The sequence below is a fragment of the Buteo buteo genome, chromosome 6 (genome assembly GCF_964188355.1).
Source record: "Buteo buteo chromosome 6, bButBut1.hap1.1, whole genome shotgun sequence".
Classification (NCBI taxonomy): domain Eukaryota; kingdom Metazoa; phylum Chordata; class Aves; order Accipitriformes; family Accipitridae; genus Buteo; species Buteo buteo.
The window spans coordinates 25,083,327-25,106,994 of NC_134176.1; the positions used below are offsets into that span (position 1 = coordinate 25,083,327).

The following is a 23,668-nucleotide window of genomic DNA, read 5'->3' on the forward strand; positions in this document are numbered from 1 at the left end:
ATCAAGAAGCTGAACTTACAGAGCAGTTACGATCCCTCTAAAGGGTGGAGGATATGGTCATATATAATGCCAAGTCCTGGAGCTGGGATGGACTAACCTTTTCCCAACAGGCTGGGGAATGGCTGCCTGAAGAGCCACTCTTGAAAAGGCCCTGGGAGTCCTAGTGGACAATGTGCTAAATGTGAGCCAGCAGTGTGCCCTCGCAGCGATAATGCTAAGGGCATAGTAAGCTGCATCCGCAGGAGCATAACCAGTATGTCAAGGGAAGTAATCATTTCCTTTTACTGGTGACCTGTTAGACTGCATCTGGAATACTGTGTGCAGTTACGGGCTCCCAGGCACAAGGCAGACAATGATAAACTGGAGTGAGTTCAGTGGAGGGCCATCAAAATGGTCAGGGGGCTAGAGTATCTGTCTAGTCAGGAGATGCTGAGATAATGAAGCTTGTTCTGCCAGGAGAAGATGTGGCTTTGGGGGCACCTAATGGGAGCTTTCCCATATCTACAAGGAGATCATCAGAGCTTTTCACTGAGCTGCACAGTGAAAAAATGAGACAGTGGTCAAAAGTTGAAGCAGGAGGTTCCAGCTACATGTGAGGAGAAGAATTTTCACCAGGAGGACAAGCAGCAGTGGAACAGGTTGCACAGGGAGGCTGGCAATCTCTATCCTCGGAGGTTTTCCCCACCTGAGTGGGCAAAGCCCTGAGCAACCTCATTTGAATTCAGCACTGATCCTGCTTTCAGCAGGAGATTGAACTAGAGCCTCCCTTCTAACCTGAGTGATTCTGAGTCACAGAATGTTCTTCAAAGCACTTAGATGTCTGCATGTTTGAACACTATTTTTACACTTAAAAGTATGATATGATGATCTGTAAGTGTTCTAGGATATTAATTCCTAGATGGACAAATATTCTAAGCACTTGAAAGTTGAGAGGACATAGTTGTTGGATATGTCTGCTTTAACTTTTGTCAAGGACAGTTCATAGCACGTGGCGTAAGAAAGCTGTGGTTTTCCATGTGTTTGTTTGAAGTGTAACATTTTAAATAGTGCTAAGGGTCACTTCTCTTCTGTAAAAGAATACTGAATTGAATCACTGTGCCGATGTCTGTGGCATAGTTAATTCAAACTTCAAATATTTGTCTATAATGAGCAATCTTGCGTTTGTTCAGAGGATGGAGAAGCTAGAGAAAGAGATGAAATCAGACATGACCGGCGCAAAGAGAGACAACATGACAGAAATCTTTCCAGGGCAGCCCCTGACAAAAGGTAAGTCACAAAAAAGAGCTGCTTTATTCCTGTACTGGCACTGATTTCCCCCCTAGAGAAACTATTACACTGGGCTTCCTTTTGCTTGATGCGAGTGCCTGAATTTTACCTTGTGGAGATACTCACTGGTATGAAGTACTGTTCACTCATTGTATGAAATGGTATTAAAGTGTCAGCATACTGCAGTACTCTCTTCTAAATTTAGAATTTTACAGATGAATGGAGGAGGCAGAGTTGTTGGTTTGGGGTGGTTTGTTTTTTTGTTTTTTTTTTTTAGCAGAGCTTCAGTATATTCAGATTTAATTGACATGCTGGCAGCCAAGGTTGAAGCCTGGACCCTATCACTTCAGTAAGACCAGAGTATCATTAGTGGCTTTGTTTCTCAAAGCTGTTCATTTGAAGTAAGCTCAGATTGGTGAATGTAGGCTGAAGTATATTGTTTGCCCAAGCCAGTGAGATTTCTGAGCACAAATGGTTTTTGGAGGCTTAAAATCTCTAATATCTTAAAATGAGATTGGCCTTCCCAGAATATAATTACACTGGTTCTTGCAAAAAATAAATATGGCATTTTAGACCAAGTCAGCTTGATGTAAATTGCAGATAGTGGAAAGCAAATTTAAATGTCATGCCCAGCTGAACGTAACTTTCCCAAATGTTTCCTTTGCCAGGAGACAAATTTTAAATGTTACCTAGTAAGGAAGGGCAACAGTCAAAATCTGGCTCCTGAGGCAAATTGTTAGCAACCAATACAGGAACAGGTTGCAGTTAAGCATGTCAATAAATATGGTGTACAGACCTAATAAAACTTAAAATTTTTAATTCAGGTCAAAGCTGCAGAGAAATGAGAACAGAGATATCAGTGAAGTTATTGCCCTAGGGGTACCCAACCCCAGGCCATCCAATGAAATCCAATATGACCAGAGGCTGTTCAACCAGAGCAAGGTAAAAATACCCTTCCACAGCTGTGTAGCTTGCTATGAGAACATGCTCATCCTTCCTTAGTGGGTATGGCTAGAATACCAAAGGGACCCTGTTCTCATAGTTGGTGTGGATACACTCTGAAAGAAAAATATCTACGTAACTGATTGGGAAACTATTGATCTCCTTTATCCGTAGCTGATGTAATAAAAATGGAATATGCTGAATGCATAACTGGACTAAAGTGTTTTTGTTGTGCTTTTTCTCACTGGGAGTGGGGAAAAAGAAGCTATTTTGCCTTCAAGCTGCAGTGACCTCATTTTCTTCTTTTGTACAAATGTAGTGACTGAATAAGGGAAACTTGCTCTGAGAGAAGCAAGTAAATACTTTCTATTCCCATTATTGCTTATATTAAAAATCCTGAAGATATAAATAGTTCACAGCAACATTTATTTTCCCTGAACTTTATACTATTCAGAGATGAAAAAGTAGATGAGGCTTCAGAAAGTCCCTGAATAAACCTGGAGTTTGTCAATCATTCTTTTTCATGTCTCCAGTGAAAGACTTGCAGGGAGAGGGGAAAGCTGATGAATCAAAAGTAAACAAGCAGGCACTTGTACTTTCACGGTTTACATAAGCTTCTGTGCGATTTGGATCAGTCAGCTTAAATAATGTTTTCCAGAAATTCTGAATAATACAAATTTCTGTATGGTTGTACTTGGCTATTATAGACAGCTGTACTTGCAGGGCAGACTGAAATGATCCATTATTCTGAAATATGAATGGCCTGTAATCCTTCCTGTGGCTTTCTGGAAGAGCAGAAGTGGCCCTGACTGGGGCTTGTAATGATTGTGTCCTGTTCTTGGGACTTAAACCCAGACCCAAAACCACTCATATCCTAATGAAGTGCTTGAACTCATTTGAAATCAATAGTAAATCACACAATACTATCTTTATGCATCTGTGTGACACTATCAGCATATCTTGATGTTAAAATAAATTAACTGAAGTTTTGCAGTCTCGTTGATGTTATAATGCTGCTGTTCTTTCTTCTTCACAGGGTATGGACAGTGGCTTTGCTGGAGGAGAAGATGAAATTTATAATGTTTACGATCAGCCCTGGAGAAGTGGCAAGGATATGGCTCAAAACATCTACAGGCCAAGTAAAAATGTAGATAAGGACATGTATGGTGATGATCTAGAGGCTCGAATAAAGACCAATAGGTAAGAAAATAAAGTTAAGAAGTACTTGTAATTAGTACTTTGAAGTTACAGTCAACTGAGTATCATGTCTTCTGCAGGTTTGTTCCTGACAAAGAGTTTTCCAACTCAGATCGTAACACCAGAGGGAGGGGCAGAGATGGACCAGTTCAATTTGAGGAGGATCCATTTGGTTTGGACAAGTTTCTGGAAGAGGCTAAGCAACATGGTGGTTCTAAACGGCCATCGGACAGCAGCCGCCCTAAAGAACATGAGCATGAGAGCAAAAAGAGGAGGAAGGACTGAGTGCCTCTGCTCCTCGAGAGGTAGAGAAATGGACTGCAAGCTTGAACTTTATGCAAAAGGCATTTTTAATATCAGAGGTGTATAGAGGGATGGCATTATAACACAGCAGTTCAAACTCTTGCCCTGTGGATATATATACATACCCTAATTCTTCTACATAGGACAGCTACCCTCGGAGAGTGGAGGAATGGAGACTGCTTTGAAACATTTCACAAGGGAATTGTTCTTTAGCAAGGCCTCTGACTTTGCTGATTCCCTGTTGCCCAGCATCTCAGGGTAAGAATGTAGCCCCTTCCTACAGCTTTAGTTTTTGTAGGTAGCTAAAGCTTTTACTTCATTTGTTAAAAGCTTTCCTGCTGTATATAATTACTGTCTTATGCTGTAATGGATGCTAGGGAGTTTATGATGCAGTGTTTCTTTAGTGTGGCTATACAGTTTATTTGAACAAGGAGGGGAAACAGCTGGATTCTGTTTTAAAACACATACTCATTCATAGTTTCTCAGTAATCTTTATTTTAATTTCTTTACATTTAGTGAAATAAAGCCTCCTTCCACCATTCACTCACTCCGATTCTTTCTTTGACTGCGTCTTCTATGGGGCTCCTGTTTGATAGCGAGCTGAAAACAATAGAAATTATTCAAATTAGTTAGGCAATAAGGTTTGATATTTTTCATTTCTGATCTTCTAAAACATTCATATAGAAAGTGGAAGATGGGTTTATAACCAGTTCATTTTCATGAGCCATAACCACACATGCTAAGCTCCTGATGGGAAAGTTGAATATAATTTGCGCAGCAATTGCTAGTACTATCAGCAAAATGCATCTTAAAAGCTTGTGCTTTCAAGTAGAACTAATAGAAGCTAACTGTCTCAACCTAGCCTAGAACAAAGTGGGAGAAGTGCTCGTGTATTTTGCTTCTAGAGAAGCTTGCATTTTTGAAGAAATGGAGAAAGCTAACTACTGCCTGCCTTCTGCTTTTTATTTCACTATAAAGAAGCCTCTTAGCTCTTACCCCTCTTGTGAGAGTATAGTCCTCAAAGTTTAGACAATTAAGTGAATGTGGCTATCTTACAGCTGCAAGAATAAAAAGCAGCAAAATAATTTCCAATAAATTGACACTAAATACTCATCTGCCTGGCTTGTCACAGTTTAAGACTGAAGTCAGCAAACCATTCCTTAATTTCTGCTTCCATTTTTGCACCACAGTTGTAACTCATAGGTCAGCTCTCCTTAGAAACAGGTACTGAAGTAACCACAACCAAAGATGACTTCTGCAGTAGTATGAACTATGTCAAGCAAAATACTTCATCACAGTCACCTACTGCATCCCTGAAGTCTCTTGCCCATTCATTTTACTCTTTAGACTTCAGTGCTAGGAGATGGCAAAATTAGAAACTATTTGTCAGAAGGATATTGAAGAATTCTTATTATTCAAAGACATGAATTGATCATGTGTGTTATACCAGCCTGCTTGCTGCTTATGGTTTTACTCTCTACTACTTGGTCTGAGTAGCTAGGTCAGCTGAAGCATATGTAAGTCTACAGGAAAATCCCCTTTGTAATTTGCCCCTATTTAGTGAACACACTAGATGGAAGTTTCTAATGATTTTGATGTGAGACCTCTTAATTTATTAATGGCTTTGGGCAGCTATTGATTCACTGTGCTTTTATCCTTATTGGTCAACACCACTGCATACTAAATGTTTGGAGAGCAGTGGGATGGCCATTTCTTTGCTCTGTTTGCTACAGTGAAGCTAGATGATACAGTTGTCTGGCTCTATTGGCCAGTCAATGACAGGCACCTTTGTATCAGTACTAGACCAAAGGTTTTTGACTGATGGTGTATGCTGTCTTTTGATACCATACACGAATGCACTGAGATTGCCAAAGTGTCATATTTTTTCCTTTACTGACATTTAAAATGTTAGAGACAGGAAGTAAAAAAAAAAACAACCCTACACTAAAGCCAATTTAAAGTTATCTTGAACACATAAAAGCAGGCAGCTGACTTTTCCTGTATGAAATGATAGCTAAAGAAAAAAAAGCAGCTTTCACTGAAGTTCAAAGCTTAGCTTTACATTCTTTGTCATCCTCCCCCTGCCACCCAACATCCAAATTAGATTTTAGAATCCACCTGCAGAAACCCGTATTACAAATAATAACTAGCTGCATGGCAGTTCCTGAACAATTTTACTGCATTCACGGTCCTTTAGCTTAGCACAGCAGGAGGTTTAGATCTCTGGTATGTGATCTCTGTGGTATCTATATGGTCTCAGACCCTAATGAGTCAAGTTGAAAGCAGGGAATAAACAAAGGTGTTAATGATTTAAAAAAAACCATTAAACACACATTAAGTGACAAAATGCTTAATCACACTTGGAATGAGTATGGCAGTATTTTGATGTTACTGTGTCAAACCAAAGGCAGAATTAAAGAGCTCAACTCATTGCATAACTTCTTTAAAGGAATTAGCGCATTACCTTGGCACCTTCAAGTATGTGGGAGTCCTTCTGAAACACATTCTGAACATCTTGTGGAGTCGAGAATTTAATCCAGCAATAACGTCTGTGAAAGCCTGTATCTTTGTCCTAGTTACCAGTTTAAAAAATAAAATCCAATTACTGCAGAAAATATTCACATAGGCTGTTAAAAACTTTCTACAGATTTTCAATTTTAAGGACTCAGAAATTATCAGAGAAATCAGCACACTTGCTGTTTCAGAAGCATTTTTCAACTTTAAGACATTTACTCTCATTGACAGCATGCGAGGGCCTAGCAGAGGCTGTTCTGCATCCCCTTCTTTGAATTTGAGTCCACCAATCATAAAAAAATTTAAGGTTTTAAGCTATGGTTGAAGACTGGAATAACGCATAGCCGGTTGTTTCAAACTGCAGTAGTTATCTACTATTAAGCCAGTCACAACAGAACTGACATTTAAATGGCTGCCTGATTTGAAAATAAGCCTGCCACAGTACTTGAAAAGCATTCAGCAAGATAAAGCAGCTGCTTAAGGTACTAAGAAAGCAGGCTACAATTCGAGATGACAAGCATTAACTGCATTGAAAAGAAAAAAAAAAGTTATTTTTAAGAATAATTTGCCAGCCAGAAAAGACAGTTGTCAATAAAGAGGAGATAATGCAGAAAACCTAAGTCTACTAAAGTGCCTTTTATCCCAACTCTGATCCCCATAAGAGAGTTCACAACAGCTCTGCCACTCTGATCATCAGGCATGGCTGGCAGTACTTTGAAACAGCAGTGAAGTTCTCACCCACAATGTACTGTGGTCACACTACCTGGTTTCAGTATCCCAGTGATGTCTTAGTTAGATGTCTGATGCTGCTGGCAAATTTTTGTACCTCTGGCAGTTTTAAGCATTAATGAACACTCCTAAAATAATCACCAAATCAAAACATACACACATGCATCAGTTCAGCTTTAATCAGCAATGGAGGCAGGTTTATGGTAAGCTGCTAGCCTTCACAATGAACCAATGCACTCTGTTCTGGGCCTGAGGAACAGAGCATGGCAGATAAGACACCTAAGCTTCAGTGTTCAGAAATAAAAAGACTGTTTCAAACTATCTTTCTCCATTTCCAAACTGGCCTCAACTGATAGCTAACCCATCAGCTCACTAACTGACATTCACTACACACTGAGCTTAATTTAGCAGGCCATTACATCACATGGAGAAACACAAGCAGGCAGGAGAACCTCTACTCCTTCAGCAATGACCTGCAACTTACTCATAACAGAGTGGGAAAGGCACACTTTTTTTTTTGACTGTTCACCTCTAAGAAACTGCACTAGACACTATTATCCCCAACCTACATGCTCAGAAGATAAATAACCTAAATGGCAGAGGCATGAACAGCTGACAGCTTGGGAGCATCCTGAAGAGGTTGCAGTTTTTGTGTTAGCCCCGCACTCTGGATGGGTATGAACCCACAGGAGGAAAAGGCTGTAGGTTCATACTAAAGCTCTTTCAAAGCCAATAGAAACCACTAACCTTCAACGAGGCCTACAGCTTGCAGACAAGCGGCAGCAGCCACTGGGAGGGGAGACTAAGAGTGGTGAGCACTGAAAAATCTGACTAGAGTACAGGAAGAGGCTTCCAGAAAGCAGCTCCGAGGAAGTGGGGGAGCCGGCTTCAGGGCAGGGCCCCAGCAACAGGACCAACCCTGCCAGGGCCCGGCGAGCACCAGCCGGCGGCTCTTCCCCCTTCTACGGAGCCGACACGAACAGCGGGCTGGAGGATGAGCGGATACTCACAAACGGCAGTTGGCACCTCTGTACTGACCCGAACTGGGAGAAGTACTCCTTCAGCTCCTCTGTAGGAAAAACGCACACCTGGTTACACGAGCCGCGCGGCCGCAACCGCCCCGGCCCGGCCCCCACGGTCACGGCGGCACACGCAGCGGGGCCGCCTCCTCCCGCGCCAGCCCAGCGCCGGTGGGGGGCGAGGGGGGCGGCGCAGACTCACTGTTCGACACCGTCCAGGGAACCTCGGCCACGAAGATGTCGAAGAGCCGCCTGGAGCGGCGCCCCACCGCCCGCGCCCCGCTGGCCGCCGCCATCTTGGGAGCTGCGACGGAAAGGCGGGCGGCCGGCCCCGCCCCGCCCCGGCAGTGCGCAGCGCCGCCCTCCGCCCTCCGCGGCCTGGCCAAAATGGCGGCGGCCGCGGCCCTGACCCGGGAGGGCGGGGAGGACGCCTTCCGCCGGCTTTTTCGCTTCTACCGGCAACGTGACGCGTCGGACCTGCGGGGTGTGGTGGACTTCTCCGTGCCGGGGGGCCAGGTAATGCCGAGCTCCCCCTGCCCTCGCCCCGCGGCGCGCTTCGAGCTCGTCCCGCCCTCTGAGGGGTGTCGCGGTGTCTCAGCGCGGTGCCGTGGCGGTCTTGCTGCAGCCTGTGCTCTCCACCTGCTGCTTCCCGCCCTGCTCGACGCCAAGTCTCCACCGCCGCCCCGTTACTAGCTAGAAGACGCTGCCCTCCGGCGCTGAGCCTCTTATGGGCCGCTATAGTGTGTAAAAGCTAGTTGTGTGACTAGAGACGAGCAGCTGAGGAAGGACGTGCAGCTGTGAGGGGCCAGGGCCCCTCTGCCCGCCGGACCCAGAGGCAGGCTCGCCCAGGGTCCCCTTGGGCCGGCTGCCCGCGGGGTTACAGGGCCCTGCCCGAGGGCACGAGCTGCTGTCCCCGCTGCCCCTGGCCAGTGTGCCACTTGTTCACAGATTTGCCGCTTTTGCTTGCATTTATTTATTACCGTAATGTTTAATTAGCTTTCTACGCTGCAGTAAGGGATCTCCAAAGCCTCTAATAGAACCACGCATTACTTAAGGGAAGTAAAGGAACGTGTGGATGGAAAAAAAGCAAGTTTCAGTATTGGAGCTGGCACGATTTCCTGGGCCTGCTGGTCCTTGGCTCTGAAATACCTGAGTGAGCTGGAGAGGGATCTGGGATCAGCTTCCCCCCGCTATGCAGTGTGTGCCAAGGATTCTTGCTGTCTTCCCCATGATAAAGTTTCTTCTCCTTTTTTACTCTTGTATAATAAATAAACATTTGGCTTAGCCATCAGGGCAAGCCCAACCATTGCAGTGGATTTGGAGCCTGTAGTCAGGAGCACAGCTGAAAGTAGTGGCTATCATGGTTAATAGTTTACCGTGTGTTGAGTGATGAAGGAGTGATCCTTTAAAGTCATCTTGTGTTTTGTCACCTCACAAAAGGGTAATGGGTATCTGCTGAAGAATTGTTAACCAGGGATTTTCTATGTATGAGCTTATATGAAAAAAGGGAGTAGGGAATATAGTTAAAATGAAACTTTGCCTAGTTTTTCTTAATTCAAATGCTTAGCCTTTTCTTTTTACTGTTGTATTAGAATATATTTTTTTTTATCTTTTCAGACTATAATTTTGATATTGTTAATGGGACACAAAACCTGACCCATATGAAATTGTTCAGGGCATTAGCATTAAACAAGGGAGTTGTTAACATTTCAGCCTTTCTTGAGCTTGCAGTAATCCTTTATCAAATAAAGGATTCCAGCGTTACAGCCCTTCTGGGAAACTCAGAGTACTTGAAAGCATCATAAGCATCTGTCCCCTCTCCATATCATTCTTTTTGTGCCTGTTACCTTCTAAGATCAGTTGATAGCTTACTAGTGAAACCATCTTTTATTTCTCTTTCCCCCAGGTTAAAAACATCTGGCTTTTTTCATTAAGAAGAGCTACAGGCCAGGCAGATTAGCCCAGACACTATTGTTCCTTTTCTTTCAGAAAACTGCTTCAAATGATTGAGTTCTCCAGTGAAGTGTGACATACCCCAGCTGCCCTGCTACCAGGCTTATTTAACTGATTCAGCACATGTAATTCTCCAGTGTAGAAACAGCTTCTGTTCTCCAGAAGCCCTGGCAGCAGCTGGTGTATAAGCAGTTTGAGAAGGCAGAGAGGTGGTAGAGTCTTAGTCAAAGGAATAGCCTTTCTGGGGATGTTCTGCAGACTGGACTCTGAGCTAAGCTCTTCAAGGCTGGCAGTCACAAAGCTGCTTTTTGCAGAGAGCTGAAAAATTGATAAAACTGAGTGTGTTGCCAGAAGCTGCTGCCCAGCAGTAGTTCAGAGTTTTCTTACAAATTCTATGTACATAATTTAGACCCATTGCTCAGAAGATGTTAAATGGAGCTGTCAGCCTGCAAAGAGACTGATTTATACATTCACTGCTGCAGAGTCTGCGTGCAAAGGCCTTAATTTCATATACACTTTAAATTGTCATAAATGAAGTCTTGCCTGTCTCTGCCTGCTTATTCTCACTATGCTTGGCCAGCTCTTTCCTTACATGAGCCTGTACTTTTGCACAGTCACGTGGAGAGCTGGACTAGGGAACTAAGCCAGAAAAAAAACAACCTGCCTCAACCCTGCCCTCCCTAAAACGGTTCGCAGCCCTAAGGGAAGAAGGGAGTGGGAACACAGTGGATGAGTTTGGTTTTTTCCAGCAAGTGTCAGCTTATTGCAGCTTAAATATGTGTGTTATTGCAACCTGAGAGAGTACTTCAAGAAAATATATCTTGCTAAGCCTTGAGCTGTTGACCCTGCTGTTGGAAACAGAAGTGGCAATGTGGTATTCAGAATTTACAGAGTTTCTGCAGTCCTTCACATTGGACAACTGTGGTCATTTCATCACTGTACTACTTCTCCTTCTGTACATTACAGATGAGAATAGTCATCTACCCTATGGGATCATGAGCAACTTGTATTTGGAACATTATTTGAAGGTATAAAGTGTTGGGGGTACTAAATATTGCTCTCTAATGAGATTGATAATTACGAGAATGTTTTATAATGATGAGGCTGTACTGTGGAAATGGACAAATAGTGCCAATTTTTTTTCTCATTGGTATAAAATGTTTGGGTTTTTTCATGAATGGAGGGCACCTCTCCTTATCCCTAAGTATTGTAAAAACTGTAGGTAACTTTTGGTTCTTGTGTTAAGTACTTAGTAGCTCTGTTAGCAGCATGCCTTGTTCTGCTCACAGTTGCTTAGACAATAGTTCTGTGGTACAGCTGGCATTTTCACAAGACTTACCTTGGAATATGGTAGCACTCTTTCTTATAGGTGCTATTTTTGGATGACTTTTATATTTCTTCCTTTTTTTTTTTTCTTTTTCTTTTAACCAGATCTGTTTTCTTTTGCCAGGTGTTCAGATCACAGCTCAGTATTTCTTCAGTCAGTGATCAAGATGCCTACAGAGCAGGCTTACAGCCACTTAGCCAGTGGAAAGCCTATGGCCTCAATGGGTATCCAGGTAGGTACTTCTCATTTCAAGAAAAATTAAACACAACCTTGTTGCTTTGGATTCAGGCATCTTCTATCTTACCCTCCTTGCCCTGCCTGAAAAAGCTATTTTGGTTTGCCTAAGTGTAAGTTAATGTTATTTTAACTGCAGGAGGACAAATGAGTCAGCTAAAGGGTGGGATGTGACAATATATATATGAAGGTGAGAACAAAAGGGCCAGTTGTTTCAAAGTCACTGATCAACCAGCCCATCCCTTGTGAGAATTGATGCCTGTTGCCTTTCATAGAGATATTATATTTCTGTAGCATCTATTTTTCCTCAATATATATCATGAAAATTAGATAAGTGACTGAAATACAGTCATTTTGGGGCTGAGGTGTGGTATCTACTTCCTGGTGTAGAACACTGAGCACAATAAGCGAATAAGAACCTCTTGTCCTATTCAAGGTACAGAGTAATTTCATTAGGCAGGTTATTTCAAAAACTGAAATGTGTCTTAGGTTTGCAGGTGACCTGGTAGAATCACAGAAATATGTTAGGTTGGAAGGGACCTCCAGAGGTCTAGTCCAACTCCCTGCTTAAAGCAGGGTCAAGTTGAAAGTTAGATCAGGTCACTCAGAGCTTTGTATGGGTGAGTTTTGGAAATCTCCAGGGATAGAGACTGCATACCCTCTCTGGGCATCTGTACATCTGGGCCACTTGTTGTGATCTTTTTTCACCTTATGTCTAATCAAAATTTGCCTTGCTGTAATTTGTGACTGTTGCCTCTCATAATCTTGCTGTGCACCTCTGAGAAGAATCTGGCTCCACCTTCTCTGTATGCCCCTTTAGGTAGCTCTTACTAATACAGGCCAATGTGTAATCAGCCTTTATTGCCGCAAGGGTGCACTACTGACTCATGCTCAATTTGTCCTCCAGGACCCCCCATGTCCTTTGACTTAGAGCTGCTCCCTGGTCCTCAGGCCGTACTGTTGCATGGGGTTATTCTGCCCTAGGTGCAGGATTATCACTGTTGAACTTCTGAGGTTCTTGTTGGCCCATTCCTTTGGTTTGTCAAGGTCCCTTTCAGTGGCAGCAGTAGCCTCCAGCATATCCACTGCTGCCCCAATTTAGTGTTATCTGTAAATGTGATGAGGATGAATGTCCCGTCATCCAGGTTGTTGATGTAGATGTAGTTACCAGTCTTGGCCCCAACATCAACCTGAGGAACACAGCTCATAACAGCCACTGGTTAGACTTAGAACCATCAAATCACTATTCTTTAAGCCTGGTGGCCCAGCCAGCTTTTGCTCAACCTTTTAGTTTACCCATAAAATCCGTGAGCCCCCAGTTTGGCTCCAGTGATGCTGCCAGAGACTGATTGGAGAACTGTGCTAAAGCTGAGGTAAACAGCACCCCCTGCTCTCCACTTGTCTGGGCATCTCACTGTAGCAGGCAGTAAGGCTGGTTAGACAAAATTTGCCTTCGGTAAATCCATGCCCACTGTTCCCAACCACTTTGTGTCTGGAAATGCCTGTCATGAAAATTTGCTCCATAATCTTACCAGGGGTTTTGGTAAGGCTGATGAGTTTGTAGTTCCCCAGATCCTACATATTTCAGGGATTTTTGTTTGTTTGATTTTTGTTTTTTCTCATGTTTCTTTTGGTTCATTGGGACTGCAGTCAGTGTCTGTGTGGGTTGCTATGAAGCCAGCCTACTGATTCTGAAACTGAGGCAGCCACACTAGCCATCTGGCATGGTTAATACACAAGGAGTTGAATAACTTCAGGAGAAAGGCTTCCACTTCTTCTTGCCTCTAAATTTTTTTTGTTCCGCTTACTTGTCATATTATAGCTGCCCTTGCTTGGTCTCACTTGTCGTTTTATGTCTGTCTAAACGTCTTTCCTAGCAATTACGTGGGGGGTGGATCAAAAGTGTTCCACTTAACTGCATTTTTTCTTCTGCTTTGACAAAAAAAACGTTTCAGTAAAATGAAATGCAAATACATTGACAAATTCTCAGTCCTGTTTAGAATCAAGTCGTGTGTGGACAAGAATAATATATTATCCTTTTTCAGCTACCTTTATCTGGACATCCTAAAGCACTATAATATATTTAACCAACTGCCCCAATAGCCCTCTAAAATAAGTTAGAATTTCTTTGGTTTGTTTATGGGCATATGGAAGGGAAGTTATTTGGTTTTGTCCCCACAGTGAGCAATGAAATATAAGACTAAGGAAGCTGGGCGAATTTCTGTTGCTGTGTCCTGAGTTCTGTGAGATGTGGGTGATGCTGTCTTTGGGTCTTTGTAACTGACACAAACTGGTTTTATGAGGGGTTGTTCTTGTTGCTAGACATCTGTGTGTCTTACCCTTCCTTTGACTGAGGCTGGAGACCACTTTCACTAGGTGTAAATTAATTCCTAGTGTGCTGCAAGATTATGCTGCAGTAAGAGAACTGCATCTGCTTCCTCAAGGCAAATTCTTTTAGTATACAGATCCCCGAAGAATTTGTCTTTTGGCCATTCTACTTAGACCAACTCTTTCAAGGCCAAGAGGTTCCATTGTGTTGCTGTCAAAGCTTGTCTGTGGTGTTCTTTAGTCAGCTCAGAAAGATTGCTACAGAAATATATTGCTTACTCTTCTCCCTCCTATGTGTGGTAAGTCACTGATTTCTAGTGCTATTAGCCCTCCCAGGAACTATTAGTCTTGAACATTAATGTAGAATTTTATAGTAAAACTCTGTAACTGTTTGAAATTCAGGGTTTTCTGCCTTTCTTGGCATCAGAAGCATAGCAGTAACCCACTTTTTAGTTGTTCTTGCTTTTGTAAATTTAGACTAATCTGGTTTCTTAGGAGTAAGCAATGAAGGGTTTGGAGAGACATGAGCATGTTCTAAGCTTCTGATACAAGAGTCAAAAAATTTGGATTCTTGTTCTCATCTCTGTGTGTAACTAGCCCTCCAGGCTTCAATTCATTCGTTAATACCTGAGATAATACATACATAGTAAAGTATAATTTTGTGAATGTAGTGAAGTGCTTTGAAAACCCCACATCAAAAGCTGTAGACGGGAAGGGCAATATTATTAGTCTGTTCTATGCAGAGGCCAAGAGAAAGTAAATTTAATGCTTCTGGCAAAGAAACTTCTTGTAACCAGACCTATCAGAAGGCTGCCATAGTCTGAAGGTGCAGGGAACGGAGTGAAATGAATGACGGTATATTATTAATACACTGAAGGCTCTTTTTCTAAACAGTTAATTTAATCTTGTGAGGTCTGTGAGGTATGCTGGCAGGAAGCTTTTTCTGTGCTTTTATTACCACTTTCATAAGGGTACAAGGCAAGTTTGTATCCTACTGAGACTCCTAGCCTTGCTTCTTCCTTTTTCATCTATTTTTGTCTCTGTTTAACTTGGTACGACTGAGAAGTTCAAAAAGACACAGTAGGGCAAAACCTTGAAACCTCCTTTTCCTTTGTTCCTCCTATACCCTTATCTCTCTTTGTATGTGAATTTTGTGTTGGCGAGTCTTACTGAATTGATAGTCTTTGAGAGAGTGCCTTGATTCTCAGGGTAGGTACAATACAGATTAATAGCATCTTCCCATCAGATGCTCATTCATCAATACTGTCGACCCTGGCCTGGAAGGAAACACCCCTGGGGTGCTGAGGAGAAAGTTCCAGTGAAGAATCCTGTTAGCACTCATGCTGATGGCAGATCTTATGTCAAGGACTCTTGTCTGTTAAGATATAGACCAAATCAATTCATTTCATCTCTGCTAACTCTCTTACTTGGGCTGCTGCTTGAACTCTGCCTGAGGTGCCTGGCTAAATGAATGTGCAGTCTATCTACATGTTTATTTTGTTTTGTTAATTAACAATGACTGCAAAGTATTTGCAGTCAGCAACAAGCAGTTTGGGATATAATTTGACTTTCATCCTACGGTACCAAAATACAAAGATGGATACAACCAGACTTACCCGGAAATAAGCATGAAGCAAAGGAGAGGGCAGTTTACATTACTAGAGACTTGCTCAGCCCATGGACTGCTCTCGGCAGTTCATGACACTGAAGTAGCAATAAGAAAACAGTATGAGTTCAGAGGCAGCAACAAGGTTAGTTTGAAGTCTAGAAAAAATAGGCCAGATTTACTTCAGCTTCGCAGGGTTCAAGAGCAAAATCTTGCTGAATCATTTCAAAATCAAATTTACTCCAAAGCAATTGGCTTTCCAAGTTCTTACTTCTTTATCTACCTGTAATCAATATACTTTACATTCATATGTCCTTTTTTGTCATTTTTTTTACTTGAACCAGCATTGGCTGCCCTCCCTGCCTTCTTTCTACCTTATGGCCACCATTTGTTTGTACTGAAAAAAACAATAGGCTTTAACTTAACTATTTAGACCTGTTAATAGATTTCATCAGCTTACATGTAAAGTCAGTGGTTGTATGTCTAAGGTGTTTTTTTCAGTAACTCTGACCCCTGTCCTTTGCTCTAGTTTTAGGAAAAAACCAGGGAAATGCCTAATCATACTTTCTCCCCACCCCCTCCCTTTTTCTCTGTGGTCAGGGTTTATTTTCATACCAAACCCTTTCCTTCCCGGCTGCCAGCGTCATTGGGTGAAACAGTGTCTCAAGCTATACCCCCAGAAACCCAATGTCTGCAACCTGGACCTGCACATGGCTCCTGAGAAGACCATTGACCTGTGGGGACAGAGCAAGGAGCAGCTGAGGTAAGTCCACAGTAACCTTTGGTGGTCAACACTAGTGGACCCAGAAGGTCTCGGCTCAGACAAGGTCTAAGAAAAATGAGCAGGGCAGGGAAGCTGAAAAAGATTGTGTACATGCTGGCAGTATACAGATGGTGTCAGACATGCCAAGTTAAAGATGGATTTTTCATGGCTTCATGTGCATCCTTGTTAATTCTCGGCTTTCACACTCACAATGGGATTTTCTAGCAGCAAATTATTTCAAAACCATCAGTCAAATGTAAAATAGTGACCCTGGCTGATATGATGGTGCTTGGAAGCTTGCTAAGCTCAGCTACAAGAGGAACCATGAGATCCCTCTAGGCCTCAGTTTTCCTGAAGCAAAAGGGATCCTTTCCAAACACACCACTCATGCTAGCTCTTCTTCCCAGTCAGCTGTTGGACCTGGAATACTGTAATTGAAAGGCTGCTATCTGCACCTTTTTGAACTTCTCAAGTCAGCTAGTTTCTGTGGTTTTATTTTCCAAAGTATTTCTTTGTTTTGGTCTGGGGTGGTTTGGTTTGGGGTTTTGTTTGTTTGTTTGTTTTTCTTCATTCACTCTGAGATGGTGATTAAACGTACCATTTAAAAGGCAATCCTGTTGACTCTGAAAGGTTCTGTGGCTGACACAGCTGCCTTCTTCTACCTGATTTGGAAGTTAATGGAGAATTTGTCCAAGTTTTGAAGTCAAGTAGAAAGTTTTAAAGATTTTTTTTTTTAATTAGTTGCCTGTAAAAATACATACAAGATAGATGCTGTTTACATTACCCAAATAAGTAAAAGACTGTGTATTTATCATTACCTTGTTGATTTCACTGCTTGTTTTTCATAATGATTGTTTCATGTGATGGAGTGAGCAGAGTTACCTACAACTCTCATCTTCCACCTCAGTCTCTTAGTAAAATGAGACATGCCGAGATTTTTCTTCAAAAGTACTCTTAATGTCTACAAGATACAGAATGGCAAAAGCAAGATTTGGACTTCTAAATATTTGCACGTAGGAGAGAAGTTATACCCCCACTTGTGTTTTCCAGGCTCAGTCTGAATTAGTTACAGAAATTCAGACACCTTTTATTGTGTTCAATCAAGGATGAAAAATTGTTCTTTGAAAGTATTGTGCATTGTGCCCTACAGCTGACAAAAGTGGGGTACTGTTGCAGCTTGATGGGCCTTTCCCAGCAGCACCTCCTGCATGCACAGAGAATGATCAGAACAGAGGTTAATTTGCAGCTGAATCCAGTTCAGTTGAAAACAGTGTTTGGAAGAGTGATGGCTGGCAGAAACACTGGCAGTTTTATTAAGCACTTGCCTGAGTCTTCAAGTGAGCAAACTGCTGTATTTGTGCTTTTACCTAGGGGACAGCAGATCAAGCTAGCCAAGTGAAAGCCTTTGAGGGAGGGGAGGAACAGAGTGCTTAACTAAAAAGAGGTCTGCTTCCAAGATTGGACACAACTTCAATGCTTTTTAAAGCCATCAGGAAGATGCATAAATGTGCTTGGGTCATGGCTTATCTGCTTTTTTCAGGATGCAGGAATTATGAGGTAGGGAGAGTCCGTACAGTTCCTAGAAATGTATGCTATGCTCTCTTCACAAAGTGGAGATGGGGTATTTTCTTGGGGACAATTAAAAGTATGAAAGTGGGTAGAGAAGGGATATATATATATCCCTGTGTATAAGGAAAAGGCTGGGGGAATTTTATAGATGCAATCATTTACCAGTGAATAAAGACAAAAGGGAGCTTCAGACCGAAGTCCCCCTGCTGTTCAGTCTTGTTCTCTTTCTAACATAGTTATACCAGAATTTCTCTGTGCTTTCTTGTAGGAGCATCTGCTGCTACAACTCTAGAACTCTTTGTTTCCGGATATGTAACACTCAGGCTTTCCTCTCCTTAGCAATCACACGTGAAATCACATGCAGAATACTAAGTTCTGGGAATAAGGACCTACTGAGCACATTAGGGTTCCTGCATTTGTGCAAACACTCTAGCACTGTAGCGAAAGAAGTGCACTTTCAAAAGGCACATGCTAAAAATATTTAATTATGAACATGAAGTTTGTCGATTGAAAGATGGAGAGGAACAAGTTGTGGGCTCTCCCTTTTCTAAATGCTGTGTTACCTGCTTGTAGGCTCCATAAATTGTTCCAAGCAGCATGTATTTGACAGTTAATGTGTTGCTGCATTATGGTAATTGCAGTTGCTATTACCCTATAACAAAGATGGAAACTGGAGAGATGACTTTCTTTCAATAATCAGTGAGCTGTGAAAAATTACTAAAGGTAAAGAAACTGGCCTTTTACTCCTGTTCCTGGTTTAGCTTAGGAGCTATCAGTGCGGTATAGGTGAAGGGCAGAAACAAGCTGTGTATCCAGGTAGAAATGCACATTAAATGCAGATGCTTGGCTGAGACTTGACCATGGCAGCACAAATATGAATCCTGTTTTGTAGGAGCGTATGTCTTACTGCACTAATGAGGCTATAAATGAAAGCCAACTGTCTGGTGCTACTGTTTATCATGACGTTCTGAGTACATTTCCCTTTTCTTTCTTTACCATAACACATGACTTAGCTTGAGAAAAGAAGCTGAAATTCCTGGAATAAGTGGACCAGAAGATAGATGTGTACCTTCCTTTTTGCATTTGTCACTAGCATGTTTCTATCTTATTTACTATAGTAATATTTTTTTGTAACTTTTTAAGGACTTTTCTGTAGGCCATAGTAAAAGCCTATCCCTGAGGTCTTTTCCTGCCTTCACCACCTTCAAGTAAGAATGGTAAATTGGCATGTGGCTTCAGACTACTGAGCCCCTCTGCATTAGGGCTGTCACTTGAGAAGAACAGTTTTTTGTTCTGCATAGCAGTCTGGATAGGGGATACCTGCCATCTAGACTTCTTGACTTTACAAGAATTGTATGGTCATAGCTAGAGCAGTCTTGCTTACTGAACATTGAGTCAGTCCATCCTAAGGACTTCTTGTAAAAGTACCAAGTAGTAGAACTAATGGTCCTTTGCAGTATTATGCAGCTTGATATGCTTTACTGTCAGGTGAAGCAGTTTCCCTTCTTGTCATTTTCCATTAAGTGCCTAGAATATTTTTCCCTTGTGTTTGCAGCTTTTAGATCTTTACAGATTCTGTTCTTTCACTTTCAGGTGCTCAGATAGTACATACTTAAGTCTGATTCTAAATCCGCACCAGTTCATTGTGTTGTCTCCATCTGATAACCCATTATGTACTATGTTGAAAATACAAGTTTTCAAACTGACAGCAGTTGGCAGTAGGCCCTGTAGCTTGCATAAATTGCATGAACTGAATTTTCAAGGTCTTTGGAGGAAAAAAAATAATGGCACTGAAAATAAAAGTTTAGCATTGATGGTTTTAGTAGGCTGTCATACAGATGAGTGAATCTCATTACTGGATGCTGCACTACCAGAAAACCCCTCAGAAATTAACACATATCCTATTTCTTTCCATTTTGTCTTTGCAGAAGGAAATGTTCCAGTAAACGGGAGCCCAGAAGCTTACTGGAGAAGCTGCGCTGGGTGACCCTTGGTTACCATTATAATTGGGATACCAAGGTATTGAAATTAAGTTCTTCTTCATTTTTCTTAGCTGTAAGCACTCCGAATGGCAGACAGAGGAGGGTATCATGGAATAAAACGCTTGTGATCCTACAAGACAGCCTTGAGGAAAGGCTGGAACAAACCATGCTTGTAAGAACATTTTAATCTGTATTAGTTTACTGTGAAGGATTTAACAGCATAAGTCCATTGCTGCAATCCTTCCTTTGAAAGGTAGCATGGTAGCATATACTCAGCTCTAGACCTGTGACTCTATTTTAGGTTAAGTCAGCAGCTACCCCACCAAAAGGGATAATCACAAAAGCATCGTTAACTACTTAAGGTGAGAATGACCTTGACTGCTTGAAGACAGCTACTTCTGAGAAACTACTCCTCTTTGGAAGGGTGAGCGAGAGCAGGAGGAGACTGCTGCTGATGTGACTTTGAACTTAAGAGTCTGAACCAGTATAGTACAGTCTCACCAACCAACAGCTATTTTGGGGCTCCTGACCAAAATAAACTTTTTCCTAAGACCGAGTCAGATGGAGGCTGAGAAAGGATGGCAGAGTGAATATGCAGTGTTATCAGTGTATTGCAGATACTTAACCAAATCTGCTTGCAGCCTTATATTTACCAGGTCAGCCTATTATTGGGTGGCCTTAATAAGAACTCGGTTATTCCCTTCCAGTCCTCTCAGAATCACTCATGGGAGAGAGAAAAAATAGGTTTGCAATTGATTCCTGTTTGTCCTATCCTTCAAAGAAGGAACAAAGATGCTTGTTTCAGAGCTCTGTTGATGAGATACAGAACTGTGTTTCCATTGGCAGTTATAGGTAGTGACCAAGTAGATCCTCAGGATGTTGGTACTAGCCTTAGGTATTAGTCTTAGTGACTTCAGGTTAGGCATCCAGATATAATGAATAACTCCATGATTAATTGAGTCCTGGCAGTCTCAACATAGGCCCAGAATTAAATGACAAGAGGTAAACTTGCTGTGTTTGTGCCTATGTTGTAGTCGTTTTCCAGGCAAATATTATGTCCTTCTCCGTGACTATCAGCCAAATGTCTAAGTTCTCATTCAATGTTTGTTTCCAGTTGTATTTGCTACTCTGATGTTCTGGGTGTGGTTTGGTTTTTTTTTTCCCCTGCTCTTCTTCCTCCAGAAGTACTCAGCAAATCACCACACTCCTTTCCCCTCAGACCTTGCATTCCTGTCAGAACAAGTGGCTGCAGCCTGCGGGTTCCGGGGTTTCCAAGCCCAAGCAGGGATCTTGAACTACTATCATTTTGACTCTTCACTGGGAATTCATGTGGATGAGTCTGAACTAGACCATTCTTGGCCCCTTTTATCATTCAGGTGAGTCAAGAAAAGCATTCAAGTGTTGTGGAAGGATTGGTGGCTTTTTTCTATGGTTGCATCTGGTTATAGGAAGTTGGTATGATGTAGTTTGCTAATTGGGTATATAATCTTCACTCTCTGAAGATTTGAACAGTAGGAAGCTATAGCTCAAGGGCATAGATTTTTGTTTCAAGACTGCTTGAATAGCATGTGGAGCCTGGAGTGTAAGAGCTCTTTGCACAGAGCACATTTCTGTTCTAAAGCAGCAGGGTGGCAATTGGGTACTAGCAAGCAAAGATGAAATACCTCAGCAGAGCTTGAAACCTGGCGGGGCAACTGCTCACACTATGCCTACCTTGAACCAGGCCTCTTGGTCTGTTTTCCATGTTCTCATTCTAAAGTTGTTACTAGGAGTCCATCTGGTTTTCTTCTTTGGGATTTTTTTTTTAATAAAAGGATTTAGCTGCTGTATTTTCTTACTGTACATATAATTGTTCTCTACCTGAATTTGTCTTATCTTCTCTCTCCATTCTCATACCATCTCTAGTTTTGGGCAATCCTCGATATTTTTGCTTGGGGGCCTGAAGCGGGAGGAGGCTCCAACAGCAATGTTCATGCACAGTGGAGATATCATGGTGATGTCTGGCTTCAGCCGTCTGCTGTACCATGCAGTCCCCCGGGTCCTCCCAAACCCCGAAGGGACAGCTTTGCCTTCGTGCCTGGACCAAGCACTTTCTTCAGACCTTCCTGTTGGCTCAGTCATTGAGCACAGCTCTGATGAGGATTGGCAGGTCTGTGCCAAGTACTTGCAGTCTTCCCGCATTAATATGACTATTCGGCAGGTGTTGGCTGAGGGTCAGAAATTTCCAGAGGAATCTGGGACAGATGGAAAGGGCCGAGCACCCTCTGAAGACAGTCAGCATCAGGAGAACAGCAGAGCCAAGAGACTTAAACTAAATACAGAGAGCTGAGACCAGGAGATCATGCTGACATTGACCGGACAGGCAACCTCCATTGGAATTGGAAACTAATGTAATCATACTCGAAGTCACTTGTTTGTATTGGGATTAATAAACTTCTGCAGAATAAATGTAGTCCTTCTTGCTGTAAAAAACAGGTGGGGGAGAAAAAGAATTTAAAAGGAAAATAATGGTAAGTTCAGGACTGGGACTCAGGAGATGAACTCTATTGCTGTTTTGTTGCAGACATTTACTGTACTCTTCCGTTTAAAATACCTGTATGTCAGAATTTTAAGCTTGGTTCAGTGTGCTCATGAAGTATTCTGAAATCATTGGACAGAAAAGTGCTAGCAAAAGATACATAATTGCTATGTGTTAAAGAATCCTATAGGGCTTGTAAAGCTCAGCTGAAGTGCAGTAATAAGTATGAATGACAATAGGCTGCTAAGGGTGTGAGACTTACCCGCAGCATTTCCAAGAGAATTACCTCTACTGCAAAAACTGGTTCAGTGATCAGAAACTAGCAGCTCCCTTGCAACACCTGGTGTAAGCTTGCTGTAGTGCTGTGCTCTCCTTTTGCCTGCTTGCACCCGCTCAGCTGCAGCAGAAACTGCTCTTATGAGTGGAACTGGACTTTTTTTGCATAACTCAGATTTTAGACAGAAACAATTGGGAGCAGTATCTCCTTAGAATACCTAGTAGCTCCCAGCTGGGTCTCCTCCCAACAGTAAGTATGTGTCTGAGCCTTACATCCCCATTCTTTCAAAACTGCCCCCTCTTAAGTGCCTGCAGATTATGGTCCTCTAGTCCCAAGCTAGCATCTTTAAGAAACAGAATGACTTGCAAGTAAAAGCAATGAAGTTGTAAATTAAGTACCTAAAAAATTAATCAGTGGCTATCTGTGTCACCCAAAGATAAATACATTGAAACAAAGAAAAGCACTAGCTTTTGTGCCAGTTCTCTTCCTATCTGCTTTTTAATGCCATTTTAATTGTTGGAGTGGAATGCACTATCCCTGGGGTATTTTGTTGCACTTTCCCAATGAATAAACTTATTTGGTTTTTAAATTAAAGATCTCTATCAGTTTGAGGCTGGGTTTTTTCTTTTCTTTTTCTCCCTGTTAGTTATTTCAGTGTATTGTTAATGCTGCCACATCCCTTGTGCTGTTCCCTCCAGGCTTCTTTTGGATCTACTGCCTCTGCCAGCTCAGGTGCAGGAGCCCTGCTTATGTCTGCAGGGCTACTTTACTTATGGGCAGTTCAGGGTTTGTTGGGCAGTTTCAGAGAGGTGTTGCCTGCAGCATCAAAGTCCAATTTAATCTGTATGTGGCAGCTTTTCCTCATGGGGAAAGCGTGTCTGGTCTGCTTATTTCATAGCAGGTGAATGTATGTGTATGTGCAATTAATTCCTTACACAATACTGCAAAGAGCTCCAGTAATTTAATGTCTAAAATAATCAGATGTGGGTTTTACTATGAAATTCTATACCAGAAATGTGTCCTTTCTGTGTCCTAGGCCTGGTCTATTTACAGCCGAGGCCTGGGCGAGTGAATACTATTACACAGAGGCTACAACATGACCAGAAAGGAAAGTTGACTGAGTAGGTCTCAGAAAACAGCA

The 23,668-nt window shown here is 42.2% G+C and overlaps 2 protein-coding genes and 1 long non-coding RNA gene across 4 annotated transcripts in view; 2 read left to right on the forward strand and 1 right to left on the reverse strand.

The window, feature by feature from the left end:
* The window catches only part of SNW1 (SNW domain containing 1), a 17,957-nt gene extending 13,706 nt beyond the window's left edge, over positions 1–4,251 (forward strand). The window contains exons 11-14 of the mRNA XM_075030078.1: positions 1,170–1,266; positions 2,091–2,208; positions 3,245–3,408; positions 3,486–4,251. Coding sequence (XP_074886179.1) covers positions 1,170–1,266; positions 2,091–2,208; positions 3,245–3,408; positions 3,486–3,690 — 584 coding nt within the window. The 3' untranslated portion in view covers positions 3,691–4,251. The remainder of the gene's footprint in view (positions 1–1,169; positions 1,267–2,090; positions 2,209–3,244; positions 3,409–3,485) is intronic.
* Positions 4,184–8,286, reverse strand: LOC142032030 (uncharacterized). The gene is made up of 3 exons (XR_012650706.1): positions 8,173–8,286; positions 7,962–8,020; positions 4,184–4,308 (listed from the first exon to the last, which is right to left on the reverse strand). It is a non-coding gene; the product is annotated as an uncharacterized LOC142032030 (long non-coding RNA).
* ALKBH1 (alkB homolog 1, histone H2A dioxygenase) lies at positions 8,208–23,138 on the forward strand. Of its 2 annotated transcripts, XM_075030080.1 has the most exons (7): positions 8,352–8,486; positions 10,890–10,951; positions 11,374–11,482; positions 16,019–16,181; positions 19,679–19,769; positions 20,915–21,108; positions 21,638–23,138. In XM_075030080.1, the coding sequence occupies exons 2-7, from the start codon at positions 10,919–10,921 to the stop codon at positions 22,059–22,061; spliced, it is 1,014 nt and encodes a 337-aa protein (XP_074886181.1). In that variant the 5' UTR covers positions 8,352–8,486; positions 10,890–10,918; the 3' UTR covers positions 22,062–23,138. The 2 variants fall into 2 exon arrangements, with proteins under 2 accessions (XP_074886180.1, XP_074886181.1); XM_075030079.1 differs by lacking the exon at positions 10,890–10,951 and having other exon boundaries at positions 8,208–8,486.
* Positions 23,139–23,668: the final 530 nt, after the last annotated feature.